Source organism: Caretta caretta, chromosome 15, assembly GCF_965140235.1.
Source record: "Caretta caretta isolate rCarCar2 chromosome 15, rCarCar1.hap1, whole genome shotgun sequence".
NCBI lineage: Eukaryota > Metazoa > Chordata > Testudines > Cheloniidae > Caretta > Caretta caretta.
In genome coordinates this window covers 15,328,466-15,343,202 of record NC_134220.1, presented here as the reverse complement: position 1 = coordinate 15,343,202, position 14,737 = coordinate 15,328,466, and the positions used below count along the sequence as shown (strand labels likewise).

Genomic DNA, 14,737 nt, shown 5'->3' with positions numbered 1-14,737 from the left:
CCCAAAGCTAGGAAACAAGTTAAAACACCATTTCTTCAAATACTGTTATGTTGGATAAGGTGAATGAAGCGTAACTTTGTTGAAAACATTTTTGAAAAATGTCCTCAAAACCTAGTCTTGTGAATTGTATTGTATATATATATATACATATATGTACAATTCACAAGACTAGGTTTTGAGGACATTTTCAAATATATATATAGAGAGAAAGTGAGAGAGATTTAACAAAGATATACTCAATTTACACTGGCTGACATGACATTTTTTGCAGAAACCATGTTTAAAAATTGTTGGCTGACACAGGAAACTAGTGTACAGAATACAAAGCTTTGGTGATGCAAACTTGTACAAAGTATTAAAATCAATGTGCTATGAAGCTTTACTTTATATAGATATAGATATATATAAAAATAAATTTTTAAATTTGTATTGCATCAGTGTCTAGTTGCCCCAATCAGGGATTGGGGTCTATTGTGGTAGGCACGATACGTTAATATAATGAAACAACAGGATCTACTGAACTGAACAGAGGCCAAGAGTACATCCATATCTGAATAAGCTTTGGGGTTTGATGGTTCTAAAAAGTAGCATGACATTTCTTGCAAGCTATTTAATTATATCTTAAAATAGATAACTTTATGGCTAACAGACAGCCCCCCAACCTGAAGCAAATACTCACCAGCAACTACACAGCACACCACAGAAACACTAACCCAGGAACCAATCCCTGTAGCAAACCTTGTTGCCTACTCTGTCCCCATATCTACTCTAGTGACACCATCAGAGGACCCAACCACATCAGCCACACCATCAGAGGCCCATTCACCTGCATGTCTACTAATGTCATATATGCCATCATGTGCCAGCAATGCCCCTCTGCCGTGTACACTGGCCAAACTGGACAGTCCCTACGTAAAAGAATAAATAGACACAAATCGGACATCAGGAATGGTAATACAAAAAGCCAGTGGGAGAACACTTCAGTCTTCCTGGACCTTCTATAACAGATTTGAAAGTAGCTATACTTGAACAAAAAAACTTCAGAAACAGACTTCAAAGAGAAACATCAGAACTAAAATTCATTTGCAAATTTAACACCATTAATTTGGGCTTGAATAGGGACTGGGAGTGGCTGGCTCATTACAGAAGCAGCTTTGCCTCTCCTGGAATTGACACCTCCTCATCTGTTGTTGGGAGTGGACTACATCCACCCTGATCAAATTGGCCCTGTCAACACTGGTTCTCCACTTGTGAGGTAACTCCCCTCTCTTCATGTGTCAGTATATTTATGTCTGCATCTGTAACTTTCACTCCATGCATCTGAAGAAGTGAGGTTTTTACCCACGAAAGCCTATGCTCAAATAAGTCTGTTAGTCTTTAAGGTGCCACCAGACTCCTTGTTGTTTTTGTGGATACAGGCTAACACAGCTACCCCTGATACTTGACATTTATAGCTAATGTTATTCTCTACATATTGTGCATGTTCTTTAGTTCCTGTTCCTCTCTGATGGAAGTTTGATTATACTTTAGTTCTAATCATATGAATGCAGTATGCCATAGCAGGTGTATACATAATCTCAATTCTAGCAATTGCTTTATATTCTGGAGATGAGGCCTAATTTGAGCATATGCTACAGGTGCCATCTATTTTGTGAGCAACTAGTTTGTGACCATGTGTACCAGTGCCCTCTATTGGAGGTTTTATGTTTGTCTTTTGCTATTTAATATTTCTTTTTCTTTCCAAAACTAAGATTTATACACAACAGAACCTATTCCAAAAGCAGCATGTTGTGCCAAATCTGAATTTGGTCCACCATCAATCATAAGATAAGAATATAAACAATAATTCAAAAGAAACTCTTACACGTAAGATAATAAAATTACAAAGTAGATGAACAAGAAATATTAATAATAAACTACAAAAAATGGGAAACAGAAAGAAAACCCAATCAACAAATGTCCCATAATTTTTTCATTTTTATCAGTCAATTGAAAGGAATCCCACTGGCTAGACCCATGTCAACCTCCATCAGTTCCTTCTACTCTCTTTTCTCTGACTCTAACTCACATGAAGTTGACATCATCATTTGGCCTCATCTACAGTGGGATTTTACATTTGATAGAAATCATATTTAAACTTTATTTAAAGTAAATTAAGCACAATATTTTAACATGGTTTAGCCAACCAGACTATTTGAAAACATGATCTAGCATAGCACAGACTGTATTCTAGAGAGCTAGGCTCAGATCTTCAGGCCCACATTCTCCCAATTTCAGGCTGCTTCAGGAGAATCAGCTGAATGGTGGCACAGAGCTGGTAGAAGCATTTCTTCACTCTCCCTGTAGCTGGGGCATTTCTGCGCTAGCTGCTGTGGTGACTATTTGGAGCCATCTGCAGGCAGCATAAACTTATGACAGGAGATTGGACTGATGCACAGACATCCCAAGAATGAGAGTGTGGCTTAATGTCACCTTAGCACTCTTCTTCCCTGAGCTGTGCTGTGCATTTCTCAGTTGTAGCCAAGGATCTATTTTTAAAAATGTCTTTGCCAGCTCCATCCACAGTAGCTTGGACGAACTGTATTTCAACTGAGTTTGTCTGAATCAGGCCAAACTGTTCAAGCAATATGGTTCCCCACCCAGATGGACCCTAAAGGGTAGCTACAAATCTGAAACATGGATCCCCACTGTTCCCTTCCTTGTGTTCTGCTGGGAATGAGAAGGGTCACTCATCTTACTGTCTCTCTTCTATTGCTACACCTTACTTTAAAAGTTTATTTGCACTACGAAAGCAACCCATTACCAACCATCTAAGGCCCTGATCATACACAGATTTACCCATATGCTTAACTTTACACTTGTGAGTATTCTCATTGAGCTCATTGGACCACTCGTACGCTTAAACCCATCCATAAGTCTTGGCAAGATCAGGGTCACTGTCAATAATGAGTCCTCCTGAACCAACGTTACAAATGGTTTGACTGCTAGTATAGATATGAAAAATCTGTTTCCAGCATCATTACAAAAACTAACAGAGACTTTCAGAACCAAGTGTCCCTACTATATGAGCGCTTATTTTCAGTACTAGTTCAGTGACCTATTGATAAACATTGTCAGCCACGATCACTTTCCTAATGCAGAGGAAGTTCTAGTAGATGCTGCCATTACCTTGTTTTGAACAATGATGGCGTGTGTGAATGACTTTCTCAAAAGCAATACATCCTGATTAAGGAGGGGACAAAGAATGGGGCATTTTTAAACAGCAGTTCCCAAATGTGGTCCTCTGAGCACTGTTGCTCTGAGGAGTTTTCACTGGCTGGTGACATAGTTGCTCTTGTCCTTGTTTCCAACTGCCTGTACATGAATTCGGATCCTTCAGTGCAAAAGAGTGGAAATCTGTAATACTTCCAGATGCCTGGCATAAAGACAGCAAAAAAAGGACACAAATATTTTCCGAACAAAATTGCTGCATTTGCAACAGGGAATTTAAGGCCATGTCTACACTACCAATTTGTGTTGACAAAAGTGACGTCCACACCCGTAAGTCGACATAATAAAAATCTCAATTTTGTGTTCACACTTGTTCCCTCTGTCGGCAGACCGCATCCACAGTGGGGGCACCATCATCGAAGGTGTGAGCAATGCCCTGTGGGTATCTATCCCACAGTCCTTCTGTCGCTAGATATTGTGGGATGACAGAGTGGAACGTGGTGCATCTGGGGACAGTGCTAAATGTCCCGTGATGCACTGCTTTCTGACCCAGCACTCCATGGGCTTCCGGCTTTCTTTTGCAGCATTTTTTCAACAACCCTTCTTTGCTGTGCACCCTGGCATCTTTGTGAGAAGGGATGGATCTCACACTGCTGTCCTATGCTCTGTTAACTGTCATGAAGACATCGCAGATGGCAGTGCAGTTAATCATGAAGTTCCTACCTGAAGAAGACTTGCAGGTGCCCGACATGTTGCGTGATATGGATAGGAGCAACTTTAGATTGCTTTTGGCATTCACAGAGCAGGTGCATAGGGTAAGCCGTCGCTTTGGGGCTTGTAAAACAAGCACTGAATGGTGGGATCGTATCATCATGTAGATGTGAGATAGCAAGCAGTGGCTACAGGACTTTCGGATGCAGAAAGCCACCTTCCTGGAACTGTGTGCGGAGCTCGCCCTGGACCTGCAGCGCAAGGACACCAGATTGAGAACTGCCCTCTCGGCAGAGAAGCTAGCAACTGTGTGGAAGCTAGCAACTCCAGACTGCTACCAATCAATTTAGAGTGGGGAAGTTGACCGCAAGTGTGCAGGGCAATAAATCGCATCCTGCTACGAAGGACTGTGACTCTGGGAAATGTGCGTGAAATAGTGGACGGCTTTGCAGAAATGGGTTTCCCTAACCGTGGAACGGCAATAGATGGCACACATATTCCAATTTTGCACCAGATCACCTTGCGATGGAGTACATCAGTAGGAAGGGGTACTTCTCCATGATGTTGCAGGCACTTGTGGATCACTGTGGGCATTTCACTGACATCAACGCGGGGTGGTCTGGGAAGGTGCATGACACACACATGTTCAGGAACAACAGCCTGTACAGAAAGCTGCAAGTGGGGATTTTCTTTCCTAACTGGAAGATTACAGTGGGGGGGTGTTGAAATGCTCATAGTGATCCTGGAGGACCCTGCATACCCCTTACAGCTGTGGCTCATGAAACCTTATATGGGACACCTGGACAGCAGTAAGGAGCAGTTCAACAACAGGCTCAGTAGGTGCCAGATGGCAGTTGAATGTGCCTTTGGCAGATTAAAGGCACGCTGGTGATGCCTTTATGGCAGGTTGGACCTCACTGAGGATAATATTTCTATGATCATATCTGCATGCTGTACGTTGCATAATCTCTGTGAAGCTAAGGGTGAAAGGTTTGCTCAGACGTGGAGTGCTGAGACAGACCGCTTGACTGCTGATTTTGAGCAGCCAGAAACCAGGGCTGTCAGAGGAGCCCAGAGGAGAGCTATTCAAATCAGGGAGGCTTTGAGGCAATGACCACCAGTAACATATTTCTGTCTGAGTTGCTTCAATGTTACCTTACATGCAGTTTTTCTACGGGGCAATGGTGACATTTGGGGCCTTATATTCCTGTAATAAAGTGATTTAAATGCCTGTGCATGTATTGGCAGTGCCTGCAATCTCACCTTGAAGAAAAAAATATAAAGATGATTTACCATTATAAAAGTTTGCTTTTATTGCACAAGAAGCTAACTTTGTCCTCGGGGTTAGGTCCTCTTTCCGCCACCTCTGTGCCCTCTGAAGTATCCACGGGACTCTTGGTGATGGAGGTGGGGTCATCACCAAGGATGGCATCCAGCTCCTTGTAGAACCAGCGGGTCTTAAGTGAAGCACCTGAGGGAAGGTTTGCCTCCGTTGTGTTATGGTACGCCTGCTTCAGCTCCTTTATCTTCATGCTTCACTGCAGCGTGTCCCGATCATAGCCTTTTCACACAAGCTTCGTGAAATCTGCCCATAGGTATCCCAATTCCTATGGCTCAAGCGCAGCTGGGACTGCATAGCCTCCTCTCCCCATATACTGAGCAGATCCAACAGCTCTGCAGTGGTACAAGCGGGAGAGCGTTTGCTGCGATATCCTGCCATGGTCATCTGGGAAGCTGCAATGAGACCCCTCCACCCCGAGCAAACAAGAAATGGAATTTCAAAAATTCCCAGGGCTTCTAAAGGGGAGGTGCGGATGGTTGTTTACCTGACTACAAGACAGTGGAGTTCAAACAGCTGACCAGAGTGGTCAGGATGGGCATTGTGGGACACTTCCTGGAGACCAATTAAAGTGGTGAAATGAAGCGTGGGGTCTACACTTGCACTTTGTTGACAAAAAAATAGAGGAAAAAGATGTAAATCTCTCATGAGGGTGGATGTATTTTGTCTCCAAAACCAGGCATTTTCCCCAATAAAAGTTGCCTCGCAGTGTGTACACACTCACTGTTTGGATCAACAAATGGCAGTTTTGGTGACAAAACATGGCCGTGATGGTAAATGGGAGAAAAGGTGATTCCTATAAGGAACAGGAAGGCTGCCAAGGAGATATTTCTTGTGTTACCAAGTGGGCCATGCCATTAAAACTTTTGACAACCCCTGCTCTGAATGCAACGCAGCAATTCCTCTGGAGTTTTAGCAGATGGCACCTTTGACTTGCTCTGTTTTGGCAGTCGGGGGGGGGGGGGTTGTTGCATAAGTGGGAAGAGGAGCAGCCTCTCACGTTTGGAAGATAATCTTGATTTGGTGAAGAATGCTTTATGCTTCTTTGTGCATGCAGTCCGGGTTAATCCGACACAGGAGAAATCCAGGCACGGGCTGGGGATATGGGGAGCGGGCTTACCCAGCGCACACCCAGGCGACCTGAGGACTGCCAAGACGCTGACTGTTCACACCGGCTCCAGGGGCTGGGGCAAGGCCGGGTCAGCGGGAGGGAGGCAATGGGGGGGGGGGCGGAAGGGGGCCGCGAGGAGGCGGCTGCCCCGCTGGGGAAGCGGGGAGTTAGGGCCTTGCCCGAGGGGCCCGAGCCCAGCGCTGAAGGGGCCGCGCGCGCGTGCCGGCGGCGGTTGGCGGCCGTTCCCCGCCAGCCCGCGCTCCTCGCTTCGTCCCTCGGCCGGCCCTGCCTCGCCGCCGCCGCGCCTCCCCTGGGCCATGACCCGAGACAGCCCGGGCGGGGGCCCGCCCCCGGGGGGCCGGCTGTCTCCCCGCAAGGCCCCGGCGCCGCCCGCCGGCAGCCAGGCCCAGCACGACGAGCACAAGCGGGAGCTGGAGGCGCTGCGGGCCGAGCTGGACGGGGAGCGGCTGCGCTCGCAGGAGAGCCGGCGCCGCTTCGCCGCCGAGGCCCGCGAGCTGCGGGAGGCGGCCGAGCGCGACCGGCAGCTGCTGGCCGACCAGCTCCGCTCCAAGTGGGAGCAGCAGCGGGCCCGAGAGCTGCACCAGCTGCGGGAGCTGAGCCTGCGGGAGCGGGAGGCCGAGATCCGCCAGCTCCTCCGCTGGAAGGACGCCGAGCTGCGCCAGGCCCAGGAGCTGCTCCAGCGGGAGCGGGACGCCGCCGTGCGGCAGGCCCGGGACCTGCAGCGGCAGCTGGCCGAGGAGCTGGTGAGCCGGGGCTACGGCAGCACCCGGGGCGGCCCCGCGGGGCTGAGCAGCGAATGCCGCGGCAAACTGCAGGAGGTGCTGGGCAAGCTGCGCTGGGAGACCGATGGCGACCAGGCCGCCCGCATCCGCCACCTCAGGGCCGAGCTGGAGCTGGAGCGGAGCCTCTTCCTCAAGTACATTCTGGAGCGCTTCGAGGGCGAGCAGCAGCCCGCCGGCTCCCCGCACAGGCCCAGGCACGGCCCGCAGCCCCGCCTCAGCAGGAGCCTCCTGGAAGGGCCGAGGCCCCGCTCCTTGGAAAGCCTCATCGCCGCCGTCTCCCCGGATGGGGGAGCCTCCAGGTCGCGCTCGCTGGACAGCAGCCTAGCCAAACCCGAGCCTTCGCACGCAGCGCACCAGGCCCCGCTGGAGGGGAGCCCCCCGCAGAGCCCCTGTCGGGGGCAGCAGCCGGCCCAAAAGGCCTTAGAACAAGCTGCCAACCCCCAGGAAGGAGCTGCCAAGGAGCTCCCTCTGAAGCCCACCAGCCAGGAGCGGCCCCTGGAGTGCTTGGACTCGCCTCCTGAAGGGAAGATGGGCAGCTGGGGGTCTGCAGGAGAGGGTGGCACCCTGGCAGTGGGGCAGCAGCAGGAGTGGCTGTCTGGCAACAATTACAGCCAGCTGGTGAAGCAGAACACCGACCTGCTAAGTGCCCTGGAGGATCTAGAGCGGCGATGCACGGCCCTTAAGGAAGAGAACGGCCTTCTGAGGAGGAGCAGTTTCCCCGAGATGCAGGAGAAGGTGAAGCGGCTCAAGAAGAAAAATGCAGATCTGGCCATCATTGCCAAGCGATTGGAAGAGAGAGCCAGGAAACTCCAGGAGTCCAACCTCAAGGTGGTCAATGCCCCAATACCACTTTCCCTCAAAGGCTCCAATGTGGAACTGTGCAAGAAAGCATTTGCCCGGCAGCGGGCTAAAGACCTGAGTGAACAAGCTAGCATCCTTCTAGCCAAAGATAAACAAATAGAAGCCTTGCAGAGAGAGTGTTGGGAGCTGCAGGCCAAACTGGCCACAGGCAAGGAGGGCTCATGCTGGCTCAATTTAAGTGACTTTGATCGTTTGTTGCGGGAGTCTCAGAAAGAAGTGTTACGATTACAGAGACAGATCACGTTGAAGAACTTGAAAGAGTCTCTACAGTCCTCCAAAATGGGTCCAGACAGTTCTTCTCCAGCTGTTACCATGTGCCTAATACAGGAAACACTTGCACCAAACATTGATGCAAGCTTAGATGGTTCATCTTTGCCAAAACAGACACCACCAGGATCAATCACTTTGGCAAAGGATATTAAGCCAGTAGTATTACCTTCGGGAAATGTGTCTGAGGAATATGAAAACATCCCTTTGAAAACAGACTCAGACAGCAAAAATCAAATACAGCATTTGGAAGTAGAGCTTAGTAAGAAAAGTAAGCAGTGTGAAAACCTTGAACAAGAAATGGAGAAAAAGCAGAAAAAATGTGAAGAGTTGGAAATGCAGCTTCAGGAGGTGCTGACTGAAAATGCCAAAGTGGCTGAGGAAAACGCTCAACTCAGTGGGAAAACTAAATGGACAGAAAAGGTTGAATCTGAAAATGCTGACCTGAAGGTGAAACTAATGGGAGTGACAGAGGAGCGGAATTCTGCTGTCCAGTTGACCAAAGGACTTCAAACCAAGGTGGAGGATCTAGAGCATGTACTGAAGGACATGAAAGAAATGGCAGAGAGAAGGCAACAGCTGGAGGTTGACCATGAGGAAACACTGTTAGCACTGCAGAAGAAAGAAGAGGAGGTCAAATATTTGCAGCAGGCCCAGGTAGAAGCAAAAAGGGAACATGAAGAGGTAGTACAGCTATTAGAAGCCCAGGTGAGGGAATTGGAGAATCAGTATCACAGTCAAACTGAACATTTTAATCTTCTGTCTCAGGAACTCGAACAATTACAAATAAAAAATTCTGACCTTGTGACTTCAAACTTGCCACATGCTACGTGCTGTTCCTCAGAAGATTGCCATGCTCTTCAGTGCAGTAAAAATATTAGTGACATAGACTTTGTATCCACTCCTGCTGCTTCTAAGAAGCAAACCAAGAAACTGGAGTTCCAGTCAAACTCCTCAAAATCAGAATCCACACAGTACAGTCCTAAGTCGTGCCCCACTCCAGAGGGGGATAGTGCAAGTGAGGTGGATGAATTGGAGACAGACAAATTTTCCCTAATCTTGGAGCCTGAGAGACAAGGTCCCGCAAAACTTCAAGTGTTTTTAGCTCGATACAGCTATGACCCTTTTGATGGTCCTAATAAGAACCCTGAGGCAGAGCTTCCACTGACAGCTGGAGAATACATTTACATCTATGGAGAAATGGATGAGGATGGCTTCTTTGAAGGAGAGCTGATGGATGGCAGAAGAGGGCTGGTTCCCTCTAATTTGATAGAAGAAGTTTCAGATGATGACCTCATGACCTTTGTGCCTCCAAAGACAAGTGACCTCTCCCATACTTCAGATCATGAAATGAGTTTCCTCAGCAGAAGTGCTAGTAGTGGAGAAAAGAGTGATTGCCATGATGAAGAAATCAGTGTCAATCTATTGCCCAGTAGACTAGAAGGAGACATGGAAATGCCTGATCATACAGCGGTGCCTTATCCAAGAAATTTAACTCTAATCAAACAGTTTGCAAGAAGTGTTGTTATAGGCTGGGAGTCACCACTCATGCCAGCTGGCTGGGGAGATGTGCAGAGCTATAACATTTATGTAGATACAGAACTTTGCCAAAATGTGAGGTCTGGTTGTCAGACTCAAACAGCAATTGAGAATCTGGATTTAAAGATTAAGGCTTTTCGGATCTCAGTACAAAGTGTGACAGAGAAGGGAAACTCAGATAAGATGCAATGTACCTTCCTTGTAGGGCAAGGTTTCCATATAGCACCAGCACTTCTGAAACTTAGGAGCATCACTGCCACTTCAGCGGAGGTCACCTGGTTACCAAGCAGTAGCAACTACACTCATGCAGTGTACCTTAATGAGAAGGAGTGTGATGTGACAAAGGCAGGGATCTACTGGTACACTTTCCATAACCTGCAACCCAGCACTCAATACAATGCAAAAGTGGAAACACAGCTTCAGAGGACAGTATGGGATTTGCCTCAAGAGAAATGGGAACAGAAATCAGCAATGATTAAGTTCATAACTCCATCAGCAGGACCACCTGATGCTCCACTTGATGTCCAAGTACAGCCTGATCCCTCAGCGGACATTCTAGTTATCAGCTGGCTACCAGTGACAATTGATGCAGCAGGATCATCCAATGGGGTACGTGTTACTGGTTATGCTGTGTATGTCAATGGACAAAGAGTAACAGAAGTTATATCTCCAACAGCTGGCAGTGCCATAGTAGAACTGTCCCAGTTAGACATGCTACAAGGGTCTCAGAAGGTTTCTGTGAGAACTGTCTCCCCCAGTGGAGAGTCAGTTGATTCTGTGCCAGCTCTGATTCCCTCAGCCATGTTAAATGTTCCCAATTGTTCTTCATCATCAAAGTCTATGTCTACCAGCCTGACCTCTGGACTACCCTATGGGGAATTCATAGACTCTCAGCATGTGAAAATCCCTTTGACACATTGCATATCTTCACCCTCTTCAGAGATGTTCATGGCCAGTCAAGATAACAAATTCACCATTCACTTCACCTCCAACTGCAGAGACTCAGTAGCTTCTCTGCCAGCAAGCATCCCTCCACCCCAGTTGTTCTCCTCTCAGAGTTCTTCCTTGATACATGAGCTTGCAATGTGCAACATTGGTGATAACGTAGCAAGAGATAAAGACGATAAATGTTTAAAGTCTTATCAGCAGACAGCAGTCAGTGTGCAACATTCAGGCCTTGTCTTTCCAACTAGATGGTGTGAAGAATCAGTCAATTCCAGGATGTCACCGTTAAAAGAACTTGCTGAAGACAGCCAGAGAAAGAGGATAAAAAAGCTCTTTGTTACTAAAAAAGCTGTGCTTGAAAATCAAACAGACACTAGCGACATGAAAATGTCTATGATCACCCACTATGTGCACTCTGACGACAAATCTGTGAAAGATTCAACCACTGGAGATATTGAGGGATATGATGAGAGCTGCTTGAGTTCTGTGCCTGAGCTGTGTTCTAGTCAGCTTGAATTGGAGGAGGACAGTTACAGAGACATAGGTATACATGATATCTGTGTTCAGGAAGTCCCAGATATTTTCACTGAGAAGAAACAGATGAAAGGATTATCCAAAGAAGTCCCCAGCCTAGCGATGTCTAGAGGTGAAATACAGGAAGACCAAATATCAAGAACAGAAAACTGGCAATTGAATCCTGTTGGTGACCACAGCCACAGTTCTGATCTTTCAGATATTTTGGAAGAGGAAGAAGAGGACCTGGATTTAGACATGCAGGAAGAGAATAGAATAAAGGTGGTTGGTAATGATTCCAGGCTACCGGAGCTTCCAGAGTTTCCTATGCAGTGGGCTCAAAACAGAAAAATGATCAAGGCTTTAAGAATAGGCCAAGCAGGGACATCTTCATTTTCCAAAACAGGCCCTCTGAGAAGCTTTGTCTCAGAGGAAATAGTTAATGATGATTCAGTAAGGATATTTGTGGCCCTTTTTGACTATGATCCCATATTGATGTCACCTAATCTTGATGCAGCTGAAGAGGAGCTCCCATTTAAAAAGGGGCAGATTCTAAAGGTGGTTGGTGATAAAGATGCTGATGGCTTTTACAGAGGTGAATATGCAGGAAGGGTAGGGTATATTCCCTATAATATGGTGTCTGAAGTGCAGGTGGAGAGTAATGAAACGAAACAGCACCTGTTAAAACAAGGTTCCATTACTGATGAAAAATCTGTGATTAACTTAGTAGAGGTGGATACACAGAATAACAATAAGTCTCGCACAGAACATAGCTGGCAGGATAGCAAGGCTGAACAGCTTACTTCTAAGACAATGGTGGCTGTCTTTGACTATAATCCAAGGGAGAACTCATTAAATGTAGATGTGGAAAGTGAGCTGACATTTAGTGCTGGAGACATCATCACAGTATTTGGGTCTGTGGATGATGATGGACTCTACTATGGGGAGTTAAACGGACAGAGAGGACTTATCCCTTCTGACTTTCTAAAAACTGTCTCTTGGGATGAAGAGTAAAAGAGGATTCATTTAAAAGACACCTCTGCAGAGAGTTATAGAAGAAGGAAAAGAAAAATCTGATATATCAACAACAAAAAAGCACAAAATGTAGATGAAAAATTAAATCTTTAGCGAAGTCTAGCATTAAAAACTATCCATGCAAATGCCTCCTACAAAATGTATATTTTTAAGAATTGAACAACTAGACAATTCATATGTACTTGAATCTTCGCTCATATGAGATTAATAGTTTGAACTATTTGCAGGAGACTCCAAATAGATTTTTAGTTGTGAAACAAACTGGGTACCTTTAAATTTGTTTCAAAGACCTGTAAGAAAGTTAGAAGTAACCTTTAAATATTTTCCTGTAGGGATTATGAAAAGACTGCATCGCAGAGATAAAAGTGAATTTCACATACAGTTTAAAACATTGTATGACCTTAATCTTTTTTTTCTTTTTCTTTTTAAATAAGGAGGAGATGTACATAGAGAAAATAAGTTAGTACTTAATGGATCAACTTTTCCCACTTTTTGGAGTACAGACAGTATTGGTGTGAAATGGCTGTTAAAAGCATGCCAGATAATCTTTTTCTTAAGGGGTAGATGAACTTTGACTACTTTTTAGCATGTCTTTCTCTACAAAAATAACTGATTCATTAGCCCACTTCTCTTCTTCATTGAGAGTTGCAGTTCAAAGAGAGGAAGATGTTCCAAATGTGTAGAATGCTACAGTGACTGTGGGCAGAATGTTCCAATAGCTGACATAGAGCAAAACAAAAATATTTAACGGTAGACACCTACCTATTACAGTGTCCAAATGATTTCCAGCTCTGAACTGAATATAAACCCTTTTTCATTTGAGATTTTGATTTTAAGGAAGACACTGGTTTCCCTCTAGCCAGTTGCTCCCATTAAAGCTCGTATTATCTAGGAGAAACTTAACAGCTACATATGCTTTAATACTGTGGTTTCTTTGTGTGATTTACACTGAAATTTGTCTTTCCTGTTTCAGAGTGGGAGGTCTGTAATACCTCAACACTTGTTGAAAAAAATATGCCCTCTCCTGCTGTCATTGAAATCTGTAGGAGTTTTTCAGTCGACTTCAAGGAGAGCTGGATTGCGTCCACTGGTTGCACTTCATTGTCTCACATCTCAAGGGTTACTAACATAGGCATTTGTCCTATAAATATGCATTTGTGCTTAGGATCATATAAGGCATGCTCCACATAGGAGTTAGTACCAAAAGTGTTCTTGCACTAAGGGCTGTGTTAAATAGCTTTGCACACTGTAAGGCTTACATTTGCTGCAGAGAATAATCCTCCCAATGACAGGCTTTCATAGGAAGGATTCTGTTGGGTTAACGTTAGGCTCCCAATCTGGAGATGACTCCATTCAGGCACAGCAGTCCACTTGCACAAACTTACTCTCAGGAACAGGGCATCCATTTGTGCCGTTAGTATTGAAAATGGAGGGGTCAGTTTCTGTCCTTTAACTTATTTAAATATTTTACTTGTTCACTTATTTATGGAGATATTAAACTGTTTTACTTGTTTATTTAAATATTTTACTTGTTTACATATCTAAATACTTGTTTTACTATTGTATGATTCAGACTATGACTACAGAAGCTGTGAAGAGTGACTCAAAGCTCTTGAAGTAGGATCAAAGCTGTATATGTAGACGAGTTTGAAAACAGGAGAGTTTGCAGATGTTTCCTTATGAGATGTATTCTTTGTGTTACGATGTTACTTTTTAGACCTATGGGAAGTTTACTGTCTTTTATACCAATGTTAATTTCCTTGCATATTTCACTTTAATTGTCTTAAGAAAGCAATTTGTTTCATTTTGAAATTTGAATTTTAAAAGTGATATCCATCGGTGCTGGTGATACATTTTTATTTAAAAAAAATTATTTTAATAAAACTTATTTCTTATTTTCTGAGAATTTGCCCCTGTTCTTCATTGACACTTAAAGTGGTGTTATGAACTTGCAAAATTTTGATTAAAAGTTTTTTGACTTCTCTTGTTTGGTTTTCCCATTTCATCCTGTGTCTAAACAATACACCAATCACTTTGAAGCCTAATAAATTTTCAGATTTAAGGCCCTGATTTTGGGTTGTGGCAGAATTGACCTTGGTTTATCCCTAAGGGTAGAGATGGTATTTTTATGCCACCTTTGAACCTCCTGGATTCTGGGCAGCTGGGGGCCGGTTTTGTCCCAGAGGCAAGTAATTGCCCAGTAGCCTAGAATAAACAGAGCACAGATTGTTCCAGCCATGCCTCCTTCTGTTGTGCACCCTTCTGTGGTTTCAGATAGTATTTCTTTCTAACATTCATTTATTTTCTAGATTTAAATGAGCATGTATGGTGGCAACAAATACTTGTCATGAGAAAATTGTCACCCATGCAGAAAACAGCAGTATATGCTAATTATTCATTTAT

General features: G+C 45.1%; 1 protein-coding gene across 1 annotated transcript; it reads left to right on the top strand.

Annotated features, from left to right (window-relative positions):
* The first annotated feature begins 6,625 nt into the window (after nucleotides 1-6,625).
* LOC125622848 (peripheral-type benzodiazepine receptor-associated protein 1-like) lies at nucleotides 6,626-14,316 on the top strand. The gene has a single exon (XM_048821348.2). The coding sequence runs from the start codon at nucleotides 6,689-6,691 to the stop codon at nucleotides 12,311-12,313; it is 5,625 nt and encodes a 1,874-aa protein (XP_048677305.2). The 5' UTR covers nucleotides 6,626-6,688; the 3' UTR covers nucleotides 12,314-14,316.
* The last annotated feature ends 421 nt before the right edge of the window (nucleotides 14,317-14,737 follow it).

What these genes read in the sequence shown, in the direction of transcription:
- LOC125622848 (XM_048821348.2), top strand. Translation starts at nt 6,689, where the DNA reads ATGACCCGAGACAGCCCGGGCGGGGGCCCGCCCCCGGGGGGCCGGCTG.